Source organism: Mesoplodon bidens (genome assembly GCF_964165515.1).
Source record: "Mesoplodon bidens genome assembly, chromosome: 6".
Lineage (NCBI taxonomy): Eukaryota > Metazoa > Chordata > Mammalia > Artiodactyla > Ziphiidae > Mesoplodon > Mesoplodon bidens.
Window position 1 is genome coordinate 18,128,378 of NC_138162.1, and position 23,615 is coordinate 18,151,992.

Below are 23,615 nucleotides of genomic sequence, written 5' to 3' on the forward strand. Positions count from 1 at the left end.
TCATCATTTCCTAACATGGTGCATAGTGTGTAATAAGACATCCAGTAAATATTTGCTGAATGAATCAACAATGGATAGACGAACAGATGAATAGATGAATATTGAAAGTGAGCTGCTATTCACTGTTCCTGGTTTGCTTTATATCTCACTTCCTCTAAGCCAAAAAAAAGGGCTTAGTTTTATCCAGAGCCTTTACTTCTTAGAGAAATCTGGAGATTCCGTACAGACCCAAGTAGCATGGTGCCCAGTGCAGAAGCACTTGGCAGTCAATTTAGAAACAGAAGTATCCTTGCTCCTTCTTCCCAGCCAGACACAAAAAGACCTGACCATATACCTCATGTTGCCGGACTTCCAAGAGTGGGTCTCAGGAACGGATTGTGGGTTGGTGGCCTGTGAGTTGTAATCCTGCCTTCTACCTCCTGTATCTTGAACTGTAGCCAGCTTGGATGCATGTCTGAGCTCTAAAATTCTGCCTTTGCATTATTACAGCAGGAGGTGGTATGGTATTGTGGTTGAGAAGGTGGAATTTGGAATTAGACCTGGGTTTTAAACCTGGCTCTGCCACTACCAGCTGTATTAGGTTGGATAAGTCACTCTTCTGAGCTTCAGCTTTTTCTCTGAGCTTCACCTGCCTCAGAAATATGTGTCAGGCACTTGAAACAGAGTCAATGTTCAGTAAATGGTTATTGGTATTGTTATTAGTATCATTATCATCGTTATTCACAAACTACACCTTTCACTAGGCCATCCAGAACCGGTGAGGTCCACGCTGGGTACTGATTCAGAGATAAACAATCTCTGCTGAGTCCCTTTTACTACCAAAAAAAAAAAAAAAAGTCACCTAAGAACAACTCCTATCCACAGAGAAAAGCTTCATATGTTGTCTCCTCATTTTACAGATAGAAAAAATAAAGCCCCAGAAGGTGATGCAATGTGTCTTCATGTCACATAGTGAGTTAGAAGCAGAGTCAGCACTGGTTCCATTTTCCTCTGTTAGTATCATTCCTCACTCAGTGCAGAGGCTTCCACTTAAGGGAGACAGTCCCCATTTTTCCCTTGTACCGTCCAAAAGCAATCAGTCTACGAGAAGCATCCATTGGGTAAGCACAGAAGCCTCTCCCTTCATCAATGTCATACCTTGGGAAACTATCTCCAGTATAGATAACGGAAAGAATAAATATTTTTGTTGAGAGAAAAAATGAAGACAAAGGTCAAAGGGAATCATGTAATGGGTTGAGTCGGGGAAGAAAAAGAAAGCATTTTTTTTCTCTCTCCTCTTTTTCTCCAAAACAGTCTTTATATAGAACTTGTCTAAGAGCCAATTTATTTGATATGGAAAAAATGTGAGAGCAGTAAAATACACACACACACACACACACACACACACAAACACACACACACACACACACACACACAAAGAGGTATTTGTGTTGGAGTTTAGAACTCGAATTACCAAGAGATAAAGGAGCTGAAATGATAGGTTGACTTGGAATGATGTTTTATTTTTTCAGAGTCTCAGAGAACTTTCAAGTCAGGAAGTGGAGCCTGGCCCAGCCCAGGTCTCCAATAAATTCCTTGGGACTCAAGAAAGACAAAGAGGAAGGTCAATGAAGGCCTCAGTCTAGACCTTGTGCTTGCAACACAGTGGGGACCAAAGAAACATCTGTTGAGAATGAAAGAACAAATGGTACACAATGTAGACCTGAATAGTGGTGGTTTTGGAAGCAAACTGGCATAGGAATTGGCATTTTTACCAAGTGGTTAAGGTCTTCAGCACTGAAGTGTGAGTGTCTACAGGAAAGGGGCAAGGGCTGAGTCATCCCTGAAATCTACAGCTCTCAGCACAGACTCTGGCACACAGAATGTTCTCAATACAAACTTGTAAATTGAATGAGTAGTCACTTGTATGAGTAAAGAGACCTTGGAGATTCCTGGGCCTCAGAGATCATTTAGAGCAGTAACTATTAAACTTCAACCACCATCAGAATCATCTGGAAAGGTCCTGTACTCAGAGTTTCTGATTCAGTTGTCTGGGCTGGGGCCTAAAAACATGGCCTTTCTAAATTCTCAGATGCTGCCAGTCCGGGGCCACACTGTGAGAGCCTGATTTAGTGCAGTGGTTCTTAAACTTGGCTGCATGTTAGAATCATCCAGTGAGATTTTAAAGTCCTAATGGTTAGGCCTTATCTTCCTTACCAATTAGATCAATACCTGGGGCAGGGCCAGGAGGAGGAAGGAGGCGGGGATGCAAGTGAGCTGGAGGTGATTTTAAAATGCCCCCAATTTTTGTAGCATGCAACTGACTTTGAGAACCACTAGTCTAGTACAACTTCCTCCTTATAGATATAAGGCCTCTGAGCACCAGAAAGAGTAAGTGACTAGCCTAAGAATGCACAGCAAGTTAGTGACTTAGCTGAGAACAGAATTCAGGGTGCTTTTCCTTCTTCAGTTTAATTTCCACAATTCCACACTTATCAACCTGTGTCACCTCTCACAGGCTCACAACTCAAGGCTAAAAAAAAAAATGCTGGGTTTAAGCTGAGGTTTCAAGACATCTATTATTTCTTCATCTCATTGTTTTATACAGAAATGTTAAGTGGATGCATATTTATAGAACTTTACCATTCTAGACAAGTGAGGAGATGAAAGAGACAGGGTTATAGAATATTTTCAAGGCAAGACGATCTTTTAAGCAGATTCTGAAACACAAACCAAGTACTCCCTCTGAGTTCTTAAACAGATGTTCTTCATCTCTGAGTCAATGAATGGGTAAGGGCTTGCTTGCAATGTGCACGTTAATTGCCAGCATTGTAAAAGGAAGTGCTGGTAAAGTGTTTGAAAGTGGTTCTGTCTTTTAAAAAGATTAAAAGTTTCTCCCAGAACTTGGTTTCTATTAATAATATTTGGCTTAGCAAATATTTTCAAGTAGACAGAGCAGAGATTGTGTCTTGTATCACCTTAGAACCAAAGAAAGTGCCACAAAAGGCCCATAGAAACCATTGACTTCAGCATTTTCATCACACGGAAGAGGAAATTGAAGCTCAAAGAGATGGACTGATTTATCTAACATTAGTAAGTGGACTGGCTGGGGCTAGACACAAGGTGTCTGACTCTTGAGCTATTGTTCTTCTCAATACTCAGAGTGTTCCCCACCCATGTCCCTTGTACATAGAAGAGGTTCAACCAATGTTTGGTGGTTGACTTCATAGACTCTTGGTACCCAAATTAGGTGTAGCTAAGGCTCCCTCATTTGTTAGATTAAAACAGAAATTGGAATCACGTCTTTAATTGAACAGTAGTTAAGTGCACTGGCTTAGGAGTCAGGATGAATTCCAATCCTGATCTCACCACTTCCTAAGTATGTGATCTTGGACAAGTGACTTCATATCTCTAAGCTACAGTTTCCTTCTTTGTAAAATTAGAAGGAGACTAGGGGTGGTTGTGGGGAGGATGAAATAAGTAAAAGACGCAAAGACCTTAGCCCGTTGTCTGGCATATAGGAAAAGCACTAATGACTTCAAAGGAAGGCAGCCCCTCTCATAAAACATAAATCCTCAGGATATTTGAGGAAGAGGTGATAGACAGGTGGGCTGAGAAAGGAATATTAAGGACAAACAGTATCTCACATCAAAGCAATGAGTACCCGAAAAGAATCATGGAGACCTAGAGCCGCAAAGGCTCCTAAGGATCCAATGGGTATGAGCCTCTCTTCCACACTGGAAAACAGGGACTGTTACTGGTTATGTTCACCTTCCAGCAATCTTCTCATGCAAATATCCAGGAACATGCCCAATTCCCAGCCAACCTGCTATAACTTCACCCCCTTCTCACCCACTGGAAAAGCAATCACAGTGCATGAATACTCTTCAATTTAATATAAGAGGGAAATCATTAGCAAACTTCGGTTCTTGTACTTTCATTAGTAATACATGACTTTCTCATTGCTACTCTCATCCAGCCTCCTTCATTTTACTGTTGGGAAAACTAAGCTGCAGAGACGTCAGAGAGGCTTAGAGTTACATGGAAGGGCTGCCACCAAGACTCAGGACTCCTGGTTCTTTGTCCCTTGTTCTTTCCACTGTATCAACTCTGCCTTGTTAAGACAATTCTACACCCAACACCAGGTTACAAATCCCTAGACGTGAGTCTGGCTGTGATGAACTGCCTTCCAGTGCAGGCCTTACATCTCTCTACAGACCACCCACTTGATCCAGAGAGCGCACTTACATGTCTGTGAATCTTCTGCTGAAGTGTAGGGTGGAGGCCACGTCCACCTGGAGAGGAGGATCCCGGACCACCTTGTACTGCAAGGGCTTACACTCCAGGCAGAGTGGGCTGTCTGCAACAGAGGTCAACATGGCCGCATCTATCTCCAAGTGCTCATCCAATGTGTAGATCTGGATGCCGTACACCTTCTCGCTCACATCCCGGAGTTTGATGGTCAGTGGGACATCACAGAAGACGTTCTGAGGGCCCAGGGAGATGTTCTTCCCACTGACAGTCAATAGTTTGATGTCATTGACAGCCCCACTGGAGTCCCAGTCAGTGGAGACAAAGGTCACCCAGATGGTCAAAGACTCAGGGACCAAGGGGTAGTGGAATTCCAGTTCAAGGTAGCAGCCTTGTGGCTCAGGGCAGGCTGGAGGGACTGTGTGTGGGTTGACAGCTGAATTGGGGCTCCAGGTGCGGACACTGGACTTACAGGGTTGTTCAACATCTGGATGACCTGTGGACAAGAGATGAGGGGGTGAGTTCTGGAAAGTCCTCAGAGTTTCCTGCAGACCTCAGGCGACACTGGCCTGACTAGAACTCACAGAGAGGGTAAAAAGAGAGGGAAGATTCTCAGCGTCTTGGTGAACCTGCTGTGTGCACAGCACCCAGCTCATCCCCACACCTGCGATACAGATCTGGACGAATCACCAGACATCTGGTCAAAACTACATTCAAATAAGTGTCTTATGATTGTGTCAGTGCCCAAACTGTCCCGCCTCATTTATTACTTGTAGGCTTTTCTGCCTCAGATGGAAAGAAAGAAGGAACGCACATTTGCTAAACATTCACTATGTCCTCTGAACCTGTTTAATTCTTGCAAGGACTCATTTCTGAGATGAGGCAACTAAGGCTCAGAAATGTGCAGTGAACTAACCAGAGTCTCACAGCCTGGAGTGTAACAGTCAGCATTAGAGCCTAATTTTGTCTCGTCCTGAAGTGCCTCGTTGTTCTCCAGACTGAATACAAGAGCCACTAAAATAAACTAGCATCCCCGTGGCACTGCCTTTGGTACAACCTGCTTGGAATGACAGAAGGGCCAGAAACCTCCAGTGAAGAGGAGGTAAGTAACGATAGCTTCTGCCCCTTGGGCTGAGTATTCTGGGAGGAAACTGTCTAGAACCATGAATGACAGAGCTGGAAGACAGCCCTGGAGCCATCTTATCTCTTTTCCTCCCCTTCTCCACATGAGGTCATTCCATACCACTGAGCTTCTCTGAGCTCTGTCCAGTCTGACTCAGGAAGGGGTGGGATGGTTAGGAGGGAGGGAGAAGGAAGGAGAGATTCTTCTACTCTTTCCCCAGGGAGACGATGCCTCATCCCCACTGATCTCAGCCTGCAGCGACTTCTGAATTTTTCTCTGCTGAGATCATTAGTCCTAGACCCTCAGAGAGCTCTCCTTTGCACTGCTGAGAAAAGTAATCAGGACTCAATGCAGTGATTGGCTCTAATTTATTTAAGGGTGTCTAGTAAGAGATCAGCTGGTGAGGGTAGGATGAAGGATCTCAGGTTGTCCTATCAGCCACATTCTTTAGCATCAGTGGTTGATGGGGGGTGGAGATGCTGGACATTTCTAAAGCAGAAGGGAAAAAAATCAATCTTTGTCCGGAAAGGTTTTGATAATGTTACAGCATAATAGGAATCACCGCAGTATGAAAACTAGAAAGCCATTTTGGGTGGAAACGCCATTCCAGTGAAAGCTGTAAATGCCTCCCATCTCCTTGCCTCTGCCCAGCCAAGGGAGAAGAGAGAAGATGTCCAGTGGAGATGGAAAAGAGAAGGGAAAAAGAGATGGAAGCAAGGGGGCTGGGGGGCGGAGAACAAGGAAAATTCAAAAGACTTTTTAGATATAACACATCAGAACAAGAAGAGCTGGATGTCACTACAAGATTCCCTCCACCTCTCCTTGGTCAGGTTCATTTATTACTTGCAGCAAACGCTGGATAGAAGAGACCGGTTGTTTAAGTCAAAGGCACAAACAAGACTCCCTACCTAGGCTGAAGCCTTTCTTCTTATCGATTCTCCAACCCAAAGAGTTCCTGATTCTTTTGACTCTGTGGGTTGTTGGTACTCATATATCACTTATTCATTCAAAAAGCTTTATTGAGGGCAGCGTTTTAACACATACAGAGCACATTCCCTAGCCATTAATTTATTGATCTGATTCTTACCCAAGTCCTGTAAGATAGTTGTCATTTTTGTCTCTGTTTTGTAGCTCTGTTTCACTCAATACCATATTCAGTCTTTAATACAGTGCCTGGCACACAAATAGTGAACACAGTGGACATTCAATCAATATTTGTTAAGTGAAGAATCTTCTATCTTGTTCAAATATGGAGCTAAAAAAGAAAGTGAAGGCCCCATGGAGTATTAGAGTCTGCTGTGCCATGGCGGGTGCCAGGTGAACACCCCCCCCCCCCCGCCCTCCACCATGGGCTCTCCTGGAACTGGCAAGTGATGGAGCAATCTTCCTCCCTCCCTCGGAGAAAATGACTGTCAGAGGTGGGGAGCCACAGGAGAGCAAAGATGACAAAGCTGTCTGGCTCACGCTTTCATCCCTGGTTTACTATTAATCGACAGAGGGACCGAATGATTTCCAAAGGACAAGAAAGTGAGCTTGGTCATTATGCTCAAGTAAGTAAACGGGACTAGAAATATTTGCAGAGTGTATGCTTGTCTGGTTATCAGAGACCAACTTTTAGATGTACAAAAGAGCCTCAAGGGGCACTGAGTCCAAGCCATCAAAAAAGCAGCAATCCCTTTAATAATACCAGTCTTCATGCACTGACCATTCTCTGTGTGCTGGGCACTGTGCCAGGCACGTTACATGCCTCAGTTCTTTTCATCCTGGCCATAAGTCTATGACGTTGGTCTTACGAAACTCATTTTACGGAAGAGGAAACAGAGCCTGAGATGTTTAAGTAATTCCTTGGTGGGGAGTAGAATACTATGTGATACTGTTGGTCCAGGGATCATGCCAAGCTTTGAAGGAATGAAAGATGGGTTAAAATATGAACTATACAGTTTCTCACTGTATCACCTACTCTAATGATGCCTACCCGACAGGGGTGCTATAATACTCAAATGGGATGAGATATTTGACAGAGGAACATAGTCACAAGTACATTAGCTCTGTTTTGAAACATAAGGAAGAATTAACGAGGCAAAGCTTGGGAAAAGGAGATATTCCAAGCAAAGAGAACAGTTGAGAGAGAATGTGAAATAAGATGACTGTGGTTTTGAGTGCAACGGGAAAGCAGTAAGTGGTGGTAAGGCTGGCATGCTAAGCCGAACCCAGATTATGAAGGGTCTTGTACATCACTCTAAGGAAACTGAACTTTAGGCTGAGAGAGCTGGGGAGCTACTGAAGAATTTGAAGCAAGCAAATGAAAGTTGTCTTTCAGAAAAACCAATGTTTAGAGTCACAGATACTCTCCATCCATCCATCCATCCATCCATCCAGGGAATAATTGTTGACTGTCTGGTCTGTGTCCAGTGTTAGGCTATAGTCCCTGGAAAAACAGGTTTTGCAGACATGGTCTCTGCCCTCATGGAGCTTCTAGTCCAGTGAAAAGAGTTAAGAAACTGCTGTACTAATTCAGATAATACATAACTGCTGCTTGTACAAAGGGAACATCAGAGATAAGGACAAATCAGTGTCCCTACGGAAGAAAAATGGATGCAGCTGGGAAACTAATTGGATGTGTGGTGATAAATCTGGGAGAAGGGTTGAGAAAAGGGAAGGGGAGGGGAGGGGAGGGGAGGGGAAGGGGAGGGGAGGGGGAGGGGAGGGGAGGGGGAGGGGAGGGGAGGGGAAGGGGAGGGGAGGGGAAGGGGAGGGGAGGGGAGGGGAGGGGGAGGGGAGGGGAGGGGAGGGGAAGGGGAGGGAGGGGAAGGGGAGGGGAGGGGAGGGGAGGGAAGGGATGAGGGAAGAAAGGAAGGGGGAAGGAAGGAAAGTACAAAGGAACTGTTGCTTCATTACCAATACACATCTGTTTGTATATATGCTGACAAAATGAAAAGTTCCATGTTTATATAAGCTGTCCACTAGAGATGAGGCCATATAGGTATGTGAAATATATTTATACATACCTATGCTGATTTAAATGTACATTTATGATGATCTATACAGACATCTATTACATATCTTTGTGTATATACACTGTAGCTGTTGACACAAATATAACAACTTGGTGTCAGGTTTTTTCTAGATGAATACTTTAGCACACCTGAAATATTCTGGGCAGAAAAATGGGGAAAATATTCGTACAAGTAAGAATGAAAACAGCCAGTGCCATGTGTTAAACCTCTCATGGAAAACCCAGGAGTTGCAATGTATTATAGGCTTGCATAAGTGATCTTCACTGAAATTTGAGTTGATCAGATCTAGCTATCTAATTCCTGAGCTACAAGCGTATCATGGTATTGAATACCTCAGAAAATATTCATCTATGAAATATAGTTTTTGCTCAAGAGAAGGGAAAATAGGTTTCTTCTTGGTACAACCATGTTCTGTGGCCAAAGGCAAGAATCTCTGTGATTATATTTACCTGAAGTTCACAAAACGGAGTTAATGGAACATAGTGAACGTGCAGTAAATATCTGTTAAACGAAGAATTTTCTATCATGTTAATATGGAGTTAAAATAATGTTAAAACATTAATAATAACATGAATATGGAGTTAATATCATGTTAATATGGAGTTAAGATATCACAGCTGGAAAGGCTGTTTGTTCTACGGATAAGATGCTATCTTCAGAGAAGCAAAGTGACTCACTCAAGGGCACAGAGCACACTGATGGCCAGACACAGACCAAAATCCCATCCTCGTCATCCCCCCCACACCCATGCTCTTTCCCCAACCCCAAAGATACTCTGGCATCGTTCACAGACTGGGGAGTTTTATGTTAGTTTGGGAAGTCCAAAAACTTAAACATGCAAAGATAAATAGGATGAAAATGAGTTGAGAAATAAATTGCAGAGTTTGGCTCATGGAAAAGTTTATTTCTTTAAGAATATTAAAAGGGTCTGAGCCAAATGGATCACAGAGCCTGTAATAGGATGCTCTAAAAAAAGAACAGAGCCTTTTCCTGGCCTGCCTGTACTAAATTTGCATATCCTGAAGGAACACCCGGGGCTGCTGGGTTTCCTTGGAGGCCTCAGTCAGCTCAGGGTACAGGGGGCGCTCAGCACTTCAGTGGGACTCCGCTCTGCATATCATGCTTGAAGAGGGTCAGGGATGAACCAGGAACAGACCTAACCAACTGACAGTTTGGTTGGATGCAGGTGTGGGGAGATACCAGGAAGTTATTTCTTTCGTTCAGGTGGTAGAACAAACCAAGATGATTTTAGCCAGAAAAGTCTCAGGGTAGAGTCTTGCTACTTCTTCCTCCCAAATCTCTCTCAATTCCATTGATTCTTCTCCAGTATCACCGCCACTGACCTCATCCAGGCCACCGCCATCCGCCTGCTGGATTCCTGAAACAGCCACCTGGATGCGCCCTTTCCTCCATCCACTCCTCCCCCAGTCTCTTCGCCACAGAGCAGACCAAGACGATCTTTCTAACAAGCACACATCTCACCATATTGGCACCTGCCAAGGCACGCGGCATCTCCTCACTGCCCTCAGAATAAACCAAACCCATCCTCATCCGGACATTACACATATCACCCCAGTCCAACCTCTCCCTCACCCACACCTTCCTTTTCATACTCCAGACCCACTTAAGTTCTTACCCCATTATTGAAGAGCTTTTGTTTATGTACGTTATATCTATGAGTCGTTACCACATTGTGGATTAAAACAGAGAAACTTTAAAACACAAGAATACATAAGTACGTGTCCCATTAGCTGTCAGAGTAGTAAAACATCGCATGCCATGCAGCTGCTGGGAAGCTCCACCGTACACTCAGGAAAGAATGAGCGTGAAAAAGGTCAACAGTGGCATAGCATTATTATGAAAATACCTTTGGGCTTTGAGGACACACTACAAAGGCTTAGGAACCCCGTAAGCCTCCAGATCACACTGAGAAAACCAGTGCTCTAAACATATCCAACTTCTCTCACATTCTTAAATGTACCTCGTTCACTGGTGTGTTAACATTTCCTGGGAGGCATGAGTCTCAATTCGGGGCGAGGTCCCCTACGCAGCACAAGCCTCATCACAACCCCGATGGTGATCGCCCGTGTACTCATCTGACTCCCCTATTAGACAGTCAGCTCTGCCCAGTCCGTGTGCCCAGCACAGTCCCTACGGTGGGCAGAGATGAGATGGGTTCACTCCTTGCGTGGAAGAGACCCACACCTTCTTCTGTGAGAACCCAACGTGGGTTCGGTTTGGGTGAAACAGTTACCACTGCAGATTTCAGGAAGAACTTTCTAACAGATGGAGCTAGAATGGGAAGGCCAAGGATATACACGAGCTGGTGCTGGGAGAGCCTCAGAGAGGGAGGGCACAAAGGGGATTCCTGCCCGGGGTGGGCCCTGGGGCTGGATGACCCCAGGCGTCCCTTCCACGTCTGACAGCCTGTGATTCTGTGAGGCTGAGCTAAGGGTTTCTCCCAGGCATCCCTCTGGCTTTACATTCTGGATGAATTTGTTTAGAGTTCCCCAGTTCGACTCTCATTTTTATTTTAAGCTCTTTTAGAAGATAACAGAGCACAGCGCTGTCATTTTTCTCCCTCACTTTTCTCTCTGATCCCTCTCCCTTGCTTTATTCTATCTCTGGCTTTTTCTTTTTCAACCTTCTTTCTAAAAATATAAAGGGAGACGGGGGAGTTCTCACCGAACCTCGGTGAGGAATCAGATTCTGCTCCCTCTGGTGGACTGGGGTCCCCACCCAAAGACAGCTGGCAGGAGCTGACCTGCATAGCAGAATGAAGGACAGAGAGGGGGCTTCTAAGTGCAAGTCTCTGAAGGCAACGGAGGGCGAGACAGAGGACTGAGCGATCTCCGCCAGCCTGACTCCAGGGACTAGACCTGGGCCCCAAAGAAAGAGACACTGCAGGAGGAAACGGAATAGGCAATTTTCCATGAGATTCTCTAAGTTGCAAGCTCTCTTCCTCCTGGGCCAAGGGACAGTGCAACAGAGCATTGGGTGAAAGGCAGTTTCTTAATTTCTCTAGAAAACGGAGGGGCAGTGAGCTGTACTGTGAGGTAGCACAGAGATTGTTGGCTCCTGGGGAGGCCTGGGAGACGTCCCTGTGCAGGGAAGGTCTGGTCATGGGTGGAGCCACACCCGTGGCAGTCATGAGGTGCTTCCTTCTAGTGCCTTGTGGATAAATGGATCCTGAAAAGGAGGTTTCACGGAAAGAAACTGAGAGGAAGAGCTGTGACACACGTAAGAAGGCCCTGGGTACCCCAGAAGTAACTGTAGAAGAATCAAAGGCTAGTGATGTGTATTGATTCTAACGTGACCTTGTTTATGTATGCCCTCACAGGCTGTCAGGGTCTGGGGCATATATAAACATACACATACTGTGTCTTATCAGGTGTGTGGCCTTGGGCACTTACTTAATACCTCAGGGAATTTGTTTCTTCATATGCAAAGTGGCATGACAGGCTTAGGACAGTGCAGGTGCTCAAAAGACTTGTGTTGAACAAATGCATGAATACTGGCCTTGATGTAGGGGAAAGGGTACAAACGCCTACTGATACAATGAATAAATTCTGGAGTTCTAATATACAGCATGGTGACTATAGTTAACAATACTGTATTGAAAATTGCTTAGAGAGGAAATCTTTTTTTTCTTTTTTTTTTTTTTTTTTTTTTGCGGTACGCAGGCCTCTCACTATCGCGGCCTCTCCCGTTGCGAAGCACAGGCTCCGGACGCGCAGGCTCAGCAGCCATGGCTCACGGGCCCAGCCACTCCGCGGCATGTGGGATCTTCCCGGACCGGGGCACGAACCCATGTCCCCTGCATCGGCAGGTGGACTCTCAACCACTGCGCCACCAGGGAAGTCCCAGGAAATCTTAAATGTTCTCACCAAAAAAAAAAAAAAAACAACAGAAGTGTGAGGTGACGGATGTGTTAACTAACCTTACTGTGGTGACTTTGAAATACATACATGTATCAAATCATCACATTGCACTCCTTAAATTTACACAGTGTTATATGTCAATTATACCTCAATAAAGCTGAGGGGAAAAAAAAGACAAAAATAGGGCGATCTTCAGATCAAATGAGATAGTACATGAAAAAGACCATTAAAATCATAAAACTCCAACTACATCGAAAGTGTTCTTTGCACACCCAACCAGCAAAAGAGCTTCCAGGCTGGCTTACCTTCTGCTTCCCGAGGACTCCAGTGTCCTGATGGGCCACAGGGCATCGGGGAGGAGGCGTTGAAGGCATATTGCACCAGGATTCTCCCTTCCAGGCAAAGGTCACATGCTGATCCCAATTCTCTAGGAGGCCAAGGAAAGAAGGAAAATGCACCGACTTAGGAACAGTTGAATGAGTCCCTGGCTTGACTAAGCCAAAGGCAGAGGTTACAACCAATCTATGTTCTCCAATCTTCCCTATCTTTCCCAGAGCTTCCAGAATATGACCATGAGTGAAATTCTTCCCCATTGCCCACGAGGGCCTTGTTTGGGCCTAAGCGGCTTCTGTTCTGATGGGGGGATACACTTTAATTCTAAGCAGCCCAGAATCAACAGAATCAACTTACTACCTGCACTAATCTTCATTTCATCAATCATTTAAAGTTCCCTTGAAGATTTGATGTGTGGTTGTGAGAAAATCTTTTTCCCCATTGGACCTCAAATTTTATTCTTTTAACAATATCTGTCAGGTACCTACCATATGCAGGAACCATCCAGTATCCTAGGTATTAAATAGGAAGAAGGCGTGGTTCAGTTCCTTCATCTGAAAATGAGTGGGCTGAACTAGATGATGCCTAAAGAATCTTCTAGCCCTGACATTCTGGGGCTGGATGAGTCACTCTTTGATTTTACAGTCAAAGATGGTTTCCTAACCATGCCATCTAATTCATTTTAGCAGCTTTCCAAGGGGCAAGCCAATCCCTCAATGGGACCAGCCCAGCCCCAGAAGTAGAATATTACGGTGGCTTTCCCTATCATCTAGTGTCTTATGTGTCTGGATTCAATCTCCCTTTAGCCACAACAGCCTCTGGGATCCTACTTGTTCTCCAGACTTGGCTCCTGTTTAGGAGACAGTTGCTGGGAAGGGAGGGGGATAAGCCCTCTCCTCATGTACGAGGGTGAGCGAGCCCAAAACTCTGTAAATCTGAGCAACTCCTACAGAGGGACTGGAAAGGGAAAATGTCAAGAAATGTCATAGCCCAACCCATTATTTCTCAAAATGCAATGGTCCTTCCAATACCTCTTTCCTAGAAGAATCACTATACTTTGGCTACATGAAAGATACAGTGGAGGAACCCTATCTCAAGCCTTAGGGCTTTTGCTTCCTAGGGAACCTCCGTAGCCCCTGGACTCACATGCTTGTCAACATCACAGTCTGCTGGTGGTCCTTATTCCTCCTCCACCCAGCTGCCAGGGAGCTCAACCCCAAACCTAAATCTGAACACTTCACGTCCCTGCTTATCTGCTTACCTGGTGGTCAACATATGTAGTTTAATGTATGTATGGATGGATGGACGGATAAATACCAGTCATTCCAGTATGTTGCTAAGACCCATGATTAACCTAGTCTAGACCCTCAAATTGCAGATTCTGCATCCTCAGCTTTATTACTGTAAATATGAAACCATACATAGGTAGAAATGTTATAAGCACACTAATAGGAGAATGATTAAATGGCCTAAGGTTAATCTGCTCAGTGGAATGGTAAGCAGTTTTTATAAAAAAAATACGTATAAAGATTACTAAATTTTATGGAAAAATGCATTAGCTATCATGTTAAGTGAAAGAGTCATATTCAAAACTGTATCTATAGTAGCATCTCAGTGCTGTTCTAATAATCTTGCAACAAAATATTATCAGCAGTAATTTCTAGGTGGTAGAACACAGGATGATTCCTCCCTCCCTACTTTTATTCCTTCTGGTTTTCTATATATTTGCAGTATGTATAAGGTACTCCTGGACTAGCAATAATGATGATTATACAAATATGCTTGCAGGCAGGGGATGAGGAGTGGAGAGAGAGGTGCTCAGCACCACTCTGGTTCCATTACAATGACCACAATCCATGCATAGCAACTCAGAGTCACAGGACTGGCTTTCTGACGACAGTGAGATTACAAACATCCTTGTATGGAATCAGGAGTCGCACCGACCTTTATGGTAATTGGGCCTTTCTACTTCTTTAGATGCTTTGTTTTAGATGATACACATATAGTCACCTGCACTTCACTGGGTTCTTGACACAGTGTAGGTTCCCAATAAATACTTTGATGAGTGAATAAGCCATTATCCACCTGACAATAAATGTGCCTAATTTACACAGAGCTCTACCAAGTGCATTTGCTCATGTTCAATCACTGGTTCATGTGTTCATTCAATATTTCATCTATTCATTCAGTGGATACTCATTGAACAGCCTCTGCTTGTTAGCACTGTACAGCTACCAGACATTCACCATCCAAGGGTGAGTACATTTGGTGTGGTACCTGCCCTCACAAGAGCTTTCCATCCAGCAGAGGCAATGGTCCCTAAACAAACAGCTAAATAGATATAAAACTACAGATTCATCATTTCTAGAAGGAAAGTTTATAGATGATGTCGGATAGAATAATGGGGTGGAGGGTGCTGGGCGTATTTAGATTGGCACAATCATAGAAGATCTTGGCCAAGGTATGGTGAAGAATGACATAGAGTGGGAGTAAAGCATTCCAGGTTCAGTCTAAAGGTATGTAAAGGACCTAAGCAAGAAAAAAGGGCTTGGCCCTAGGGGTCCTGAAAGAAACCTGAGGGGCAAGAGTCACAGATGAAGGAACGAGCAGTAGGAGAGGCAAAGGCCAGATCATGGAAGGTGCTGTAGACTACGTGTTAGATTACACATAAAGTAATGGGAAACCACTGGAAGGTTATAACACGTGGGTGACGTGACCTAATTCACATTTTAAAATGATCAGTCTGAATGATGAATGAAGAATAAATGGGCACAAGTAAAAGCAAAGTCAGTAACTAAATAGCAAAGGTGGGTGATCCTGAGTATGGTGGGTGATGTTCCCATTTTATAGTTAAGGAAACTAAGAATCATGAGTACAAAGTAACCACACCAAAATCATAGCTCAGAAAGCCATAGAGTCAAAATGGGCTTTACCAAAATCAGGCAGTACCCTACACACATTCAGGGAGTGTACAATATGTGTTTCTAATCTTTGGCATTTCTTTGATTTCAATGGGCACCTGCATCTACACAGACACACAGACACACACACACACACACACTGAAATCATAGAAATACAGGACGCTAACACTGGAAGAGATCATCTTTCTTACCCAGGTTCCATGAGAATCAAAGTTTAAAGCTCCAAATCTGTGCTGTCTAATACAGCAGCCCCTAATCACATGTGGCTATTTAAATTTAAATGAATTAAAATCAAATAAATGTAGAATTCACTTCAGTTCCTCATTTAAACTTGTCACATTTCAATTACTCCGCAGCCACAGTTGACTAATGGCCACCATATTGGACACTGCAGAATGTTCTATTGAACAATGTTTCTCTAAGGCATCCACTGTACATAATGAATTAACCTCTCTCCTATGCATCTAAAATGGTACTAGTTATGTACCATCCTTAGGAGAACTGAGAAAACAGTTACTCAAGTCATTTTCTGTGTTCTGAGATTTGGAAAAGGAACCTTGGTTGAGCAAGGCTAGATGCCTTTGAGCTTATAGATCAGAAAAGTGCGGCTGAAGAGGAAGAAGAAATGGATGAGGTTGCAAAGACTTCAGACCCAGGTCTCTTGGTCCCCAGTCCAGCATTCTTTCCAATACACCACAGCCCATTGTTCAGAAAAATGCAACCATCTAGTCAACACATGTTTGCAAGACAGATAAAAATAAAGGAGTTAAAAAAGCCAGGGGTGGCCTTGAATTATTTATTCAGTTGCCCATGTGTGAGGACACAGGCTGTGGGAGGATCTGAATATGTTTTTTTAAGGAAAACCCTTGTATTCGCTTAGACCACAGATGTGAGGAACAGCAGGAGGACATGAGGATGGCCAGGGGCGAGAGGTTGGCATTGATGAATGTAGTGGAAAACACCAGAGATTTTGCAGGGAAAGAGAACTTTTCAAGTAGCTCAACAGCTCTGGAAAACTGTACAAGAAGGGGGCTTGTATTTCCTGAACAGAGAGCGTGTGTGCTAGGCATAGCACGAGAGGTCATCCTGTTGAATTCCCCACAAAAGCCAGGTGAAGTGAGCATGGTTAGCACCTTTTATGGAACAAGACTCAGAGGGCCAGAGAGGATCAGAGAAGGGAGATGACTTGCCCAAGGTCCCGTAGGCTGGGAGTGGTGAAGCTGAGACTGGAACACAGACAACTTGACATCAAAGCTCGTGCACTTTGTACTAAGCCAATTTCCACCAGTATGAACTCCGTGTGTATGGGAGAGTGATAGTTCCATTCCTTTACAACAATTTATTGAACTTGTTGACCTACTTCCTTTAGCCATAGACTATGGTCTACATAGCTGTTAACCCTAATTAGACATGTTTCTAAAATGTCAGTTTTAATTTAACATATGATAACTCCGTTGTGAAATCTTAGACTGAACAGAATAGCTATTGTATGAGCCTCAAGTACCAACTGACTATAGGTTATTAAAAACATATTGATTGAAGCTGAGGGCACTATGTAATAGAGACATATCTCATTACACAACAATTAACCCTCCAATAGGTTTCCAACAATCAGATGGTATTTATTTAATGGACAAAAACTGCTTTATGAAATACAAATTGAATACATACACAGGAAGCTTCATTTACAAAACTTCCATTTTTAAGTGGAATCGAGGCCAAGCCTTGACCAAAAGTCTGATACTCTTCATTGCCACAGAAAAAATAAATAAATCTATGGGCTGCTGGAAAGCCTGCTCTGAAGTGTCACATGAGGTTTCCCAACCCCAGCTCTAAGCTCCCAGTGAGGATGGCTGGGGAAGAGGAAGGGGGGGTTTCTACAGAGGGCCTAGGGAGTGCATTTCCTTTCCCCGTGATCACATCCATCCAGCTGTCAAATGAAGGTTCTAGATTCAGGGACTGATAGTAGTGTGGAAAATTGGAGCCCGAATTTAATGTGATGCCATGATCTAATATATGTTTCACACACACACATGCACACACACACACACATATACACCCATACTTGTGAGAGCTCCTTGCCACATTTCGTGGCCTTTTTTTGAGGGGAGGGGTAACACCTCCTTCATAATTCAAAGTTTGGAAAGACTTAATGAAAGAACATGAGAGCCTCAGATAAGACACTGCAAAATGTGAGTCGAAGCCCAGCTCCCACCACCTGCTATGGGCTTTTGGTCAAATCTCTCCACCTCTTTGTGCGCCAGTCCCTACCTCATCTGGCAAATGCAGAAGGTGATTCCCCTGTTACAGAATTACTGGAAAGATTAAATGAGACTGTATAGAAAGCATTTAGTACAGAATCCAGTGCAGAGTAAGCACTTGATAAACGCTGACAACCACAACCATTGAGTAATAATTAATCATTAGCTGGTTATTATTTCCACCATCATCAGTGTTGTATCACCATTATTGGATAAAACATCCCCAAGAAGGGCTGGAAGGGGGGCAATATACTAATCTACCCTAAATTATAGCCAAGTTCCAACCAAAATAGAGGTCAACATCTCAGTACGTTTCATGACCCTTTAAAATCCCCTAAAGCTTGAGCTCCTCAGGGAGTCCCGATGCTGAAAGGCAGCACAAGAAACCGTTTGATTCAGGTTTCCACCTTCAGGCCATGGAGGCATCATTAGACCCACTTTTCAGCTGAGAATAAGACGCAGGGAGGGAAAGTGACTTGCCCAAGGCCATACCACTAGTGAGTGGCAGACAGGAGCTGAACTGAGGTATCGTGTGCCTCAGTTTATCATCCTCTGATCTTCTAAAAATTCTACCTTCAGTTCTATAAAACAACACTAGGCACAGGCACAGATTCTAATTATACAAAAATATATGTGGGACTTCCCTGGTGGCGCAGTGGTTAAGAATCCACCTGCCAATGCAGGGGACACGTGTTCGATCCCTGGTCCGGGAAGATCACACATGCCGCGGAGCAACTAAGTCTGTGCACCACAACGACTGAGCCTGCGCTCCAGAGCCCGTGAGACACAACTACCGAGCCCGCGTGCCACAACCACTGAAGCCCATGCGCCTAGAGACCATGCTCCACAACAAGAGAAGCCACCGCAATGAGAAGCCCACACATCGCAACGAACAGTAGCCCCTGCTCACTGCAATTAGGGAAAGCCCACGCAGCAATGAAGACCCAATGCAGCCACAAAAAAAAAATCAGTGTTGAGCCCTGCTCAACTTAATGCTGATTCAAGAGAAAGCTAAAAGCCTTAAAAAAAATTATATATATATGTATATATATGCCTGTATATTCATGTATAATGTACCCTTCATATACTATACGTATAGGAAGGTGTTAGCCCATTAACCAGAGGCAACTTCAACTCCCGAGCTCACGGAGATGAGACCAGTACCTCGATCGCAGAGGAGGTTCTGGCGACAGAGGTTTCCATGTTTTTAATAATAAAATGAAGCTAAATATTCACCACTTAAAATATGCATCATTACTCATTAATTTCTGTTAGAAATCATTCATGTATTCCCTGACCCCCAAATCTATATCGTGCCTCTATGGACCAGTCACTGTGCTAGTCGTGGCGGGCACTCGTTAAACAAGATCAAGAACAAAAAACAGAGCGAGATCCCTCTCCAGGGCTGCTTCTCTTCCAAGTTTTCCTCTTCTTGGCAGGAGAGAGAAAGGGGCATCGACACTTCACAGGCCACACTCACCTTTCAAAGAAGTGGCCGTCGATGGGCGGGAACCACTCCAGCATCACGGAGTCTGTCGTGTGGCCCACTATCTGGGGGGCAAGGGCGACAGGCGCCGGCTTCCTGGAGGGCTGCCAGCTCTGGTACACCAGGTCCAGGTAACAGTGCATTCTGGCGACTTGATTGGGCGTGAAGGAGTCAGTGCAGTCGTCATCTGCAAGCGGGCAGAGGGAGAGATAAGAACCTCGCTGCACGGGCGGGCAGGCAAGAGAATGATGATGTCTCCTGGTGGACCGAGAGCCAGCACCCCAGCCCTTGCCAACTCAGAGCTGGCCTCTTCCAGTGCTCAAGAGTTAATGGTCTGTGAACAAATTAGTGCCGTCATCACTTCTGGAGACAGGTGAGAGGGAACAGGAGGAAGGGGAGGGCGGATAGAACTGAAAAGGCACGTCTGAGCCTGGAGAGGGAGGTCATGGATAAGGACAAGGGCAAGACAAGCTGCTTTCCACGGGGCCCAAATGCACTGGTCAGTCAGTCACACATTCCCTTATGCGCTCCCTCCCCACCAATCATTCAACCTCTCTCACTCATCCACTCATTTCCTTGTGTATTCACTCATTCACCCCCTCACTCCTTCTTTTACACACTCCCTTGTTCCTTCACTCACGCCTTCACATTCATTCATCCACTCATTCATTAATTGTGCTATTTACTGATGCAGTGATACTGGCCTTCAAACAAGCTTTCTGAGTGTCGATTCCATAGTCTCTGCTCTAAGCCAAGGGCCAAGGGAACGTAAAACATTCCTGCCCTCAAGGAGCTACCTGCCTAGTTATAGAGTGAGGGTCAGTTTGCTGTGTGGGTCAAGGTGGTTATAAGGCTGTTCAGGTCTGTGACCCTGACTACTGATGAAGACGAGTCGGCATGTTGAGGAAGGCGGATGAACCGGAGAGGCTTTTGGAGGTGGAACTGGAGGGTCAACCAGGTTGCACAGCTAAGACTGAGAAAGAAAGCTGAGGCATGGCGGCAGGGGGAGCTCAGGCCTGCAGAGCCGACGTGTCCTGTGCAGCAAGCATGGGCCAGGAGTCAGGCAGACGCAGAAGCAGTCCAGGCTCAGTGTCCACGGCGGGAACACAAGGACAATGACGCCTTCTGCACAGTGCTATCCCCGGGAAATTCCCAGGCATGGGGCACTGTGCTTTGGACACGTATAACCCTCCCACTAGTTTTGGAGTAAATACTGTGATTTCTGCATTGTACAGAGGAGGAAATTGAGGCTGAGAGAGGTCTACCTGCTTTTTAAAGAGCACAGAGCTAGGGGCAGATCTGAGATTCGAACCCAGGCAGTCTGGACTCCAAGGCCACGTCTCTAATCAATATGAGAACTTCTTCCTGAGGGTACATGAGACCTTGTCTGGGCAAAGCACCCTGCAGGTGCTTGATAAACAGGAGTTGAGCCTGAGTCTGAGGGGGCTGGAATCCAATCTCTGAATGTCTTTAGATCTAACGACCTTCAATTCTAGTCTCTCTTTTCTAGGATGCGGAATGAAGGCCACGACCCGAGACTAATCCACACCCGCTCCCAACCCCCCACCCCAAGGAAGAAGCTGGACTCCCATCTCTCCCTCCAACAGCTTTATTCAGCTGCCCCAGGGGCAGAGCAAGGCGCTGTTTTGGCTTGGTTTCCAAAAACACCACTTCCCAGAGGTGTCCGCCTGGTCAGGGTTTCTGCAGCTGGGCCCCAGACGGAGGAGCACGGGGATCGCCAGATCTTAAAACAAACCCGCCACTGGGAATCTCGCAGCATAAACTCACTTCCCCTTATCAAACAAACAGAAAATAACTTTGGGCAGGTGCTGGGCAGTTGGACATGACCTTGAGAATCCAGCTTTGAGAAGGGATGGGGTACAAGGAGGTTATACACAGAAGCTGCCTCGGATCCCCTTAGCAATTTTTGACAGTCTCCTTTCCAGCACCCTGGGGAAGTCTTTCATACACTGGGTGTCCTTTGGAAAACACTGTAAACGAGTGACTAGTTACACAAATCACTCTCAAGCCCAGACACCCCCATGTAAATCCTTGGATACCAAACGTTCTATGGGGTCCCCATTGCCTGGAGAATAGAGTCCAAATGCACTTGATGGTCTAAGAAGGGTTAGGTCATCAGGTGCATTTTCCTTTGTTACTATGAACTTTGTACTTCATCCTGAAAGCTTTGGAAAAGCCGCTGGATAGGTTGCAGGTAGGAGAAGGACATGATGGCTAAGGAAGTAGGGGTTCTGTAGTTAGATTCATGCATGAGGAACCTGGAATCAGGAATCTGGAGTCAAATGATTTTATGCCCTCAGTGCTTCGGTTTTCCCATCTGTAAAGTGGAGATGATGATGATAACAAGAGTGCTTATGTCAGAACACTGCTGAGGGTTATGAAAAGTGCAACATCAAGAGGTATGACCAATGCTCAGTGAACGCTCACTGCCTCGGGACCGGGAATGGTGCCTGTGTGTGTGCGCGCATGCATATGCACTAAGTGCATATGAGTGCTGGTGAGTGCTGGAAAACTAGAAGCAGGAAAAAATAACAGAATGTAAAATATTCATCCTCTTTGATCTCACAACATCCCATTTAGGAATTCAACAGATCGATACTCATGCACAAACACGAGGGAAAACATACGTACAAGGCTGTCTTTTGAAGCATCATTTACATAGTAAAAATATTAGAAATAACACATCCATCTGTCAATAGGGGGATGACTCTGTACCTTGAGGCACATGCACAGAAGAGAATTCTAATCAGTCATTTCCAAAACAAGGAAGTAACTTTAAAACTCAGGTCCCTTGGGTGTAAATTGGGGACATTTAAATCAACCCACTACTTAGAGTTGTGGTGTGGACTCCGTGAGCCGGAACGTATAAAGCATTTATCAAGATGAATGAAGAAGAAAAACGGCAATTTTTTTCCTCTCTACATTCTGATTTGTCTGCTTTTCTTCCCCCAAAGAAGCATAGTTTCCTTTTATAACTTAAACATTAGCCGTTTCCATGTCTGTCAATAAAAAAGTTTGAAACATGGATAGGTGATAGAACCTGGTAGGAGAACAGAACTGTATCTGAACTTTAAAGCTGAAGTCGGAAAATGTCCCTCCCAGGGTAGATCGCTTAGAGACTGAACTGCTACCAGAGTCTTGGGTGAGGTAAGGGTTTCTGTTTATCATAAAGGCTGTGCCTCAATTAGCTAACGGCTCGGGTCAGCCCCTCTTAGCTTTCTGCCATCACAGGCTTTCCCTCCTGATATCCGTGGCCACTTGATCCTGGTCTCTAGGACCAGCCAACCCATCCTGTTCTTCTGTCCCCACGTTGTCCCCAAGCAGAAAGGACTTTGGGGGCTTTCAGTATTCTGGGGGCCTGCACCAGTCCCCATGCTGTTGAAGTTGTACCCTGAGTTTTCTAATCAAACTCTGCTCTCAAGAAAAATGTCCGGGCTTCCCTGGTGGTGCAGTGGTTGAGAGTTTGCCTGCCGACGTAAGGGACACGGGTTCGTGCCCCGGTCCGGGAAGATCCCACGTGCCACGGGGCGGCTGGGTCCGTGAGCCATGGCCGCTGGGCCTGCGCGTCCGGAGCTTGTGCTCCGCAGCGGGAGAGGCCACAACAGTGAGAGGCCCACCTACCGCAAAAAAAAAAAAAAAAAAAAAAAAGAACAACTTCCATCCATAGCTGGAAGGGCACAGAGCATGGAGGTTCAGGGTCTCCACTCCCTGTGGAGCCTTGGGCACAATGCTGACCCCTGACAGCCTCATTTCTACCCGCTGTAAAATAAGGAATCATGATGCTAATGGCTTCCTACAGCGGATGAAAGCATTTAACAAGCTAACCCATTTCTAGTGCGTGAATAACTGAGTTGCCCTTTGTAAAAGTCTCTGCCTTTTTGTTGTTTTAAAAATAATGATAATAATAGCAACAGCAATAAGTGATTATATTCACTGTTGAGCATTTGGAATATGCTTAGAATATTGTAGAGAAATAAATGTTACCGTAAACATTACCTAGAGATAATACAATTAATATCTAGTATACACATATATGTATGTGTAGATGGATGTGAATATCTACAGTGAATTTCTGTAATTCTTATCATCACAAACATCATATATACACTTGTGATGATATATGATATATATTCCAGGTCTTACACTATTCATTAGGCTCTGGGCTGTTTTCACGCTAAACAGTGAACAAAAAATCCTACTAATTGTCACTTATTGAGCACGAGTTATAGTACCAAGGACAGATCAAAAGCCTTCACCTGTACAATCACACCTACTGTCATGCAAGGTAAGGGTGATTAACCTCCATGGTATCCATGAAGTAACAGGCCCAGAGAGAAGTAA

The 23,615-nt window shown here is 44.8% G+C and overlaps 1 protein-coding gene across 1 annotated transcript in view; it reads right to left on the reverse strand.

Moving 5' to 3' along the window:
* The window catches only part of PAPPA (pappalysin 1), a 256,176-nt gene that overhangs the window by 165,484 nt on the left and 67,077 nt on the right, over positions 1-23,615 (reverse strand). The window contains exons 5-7 of the mRNA XM_081237665.1: positions 19,248-19,440; positions 12,557-12,678; positions 4,228-4,726 (exon numbers count right to left, since the gene is read on the reverse strand). Of these exons, the coding sequence (XP_081093791.1) occupies positions 4,228-4,726; positions 12,557-12,678; positions 19,248-19,440 (814 nt within the window). The remainder of the gene's footprint in view (positions 1-4,227; positions 4,727-12,556; positions 12,679-19,247; positions 19,441-23,615) is intronic.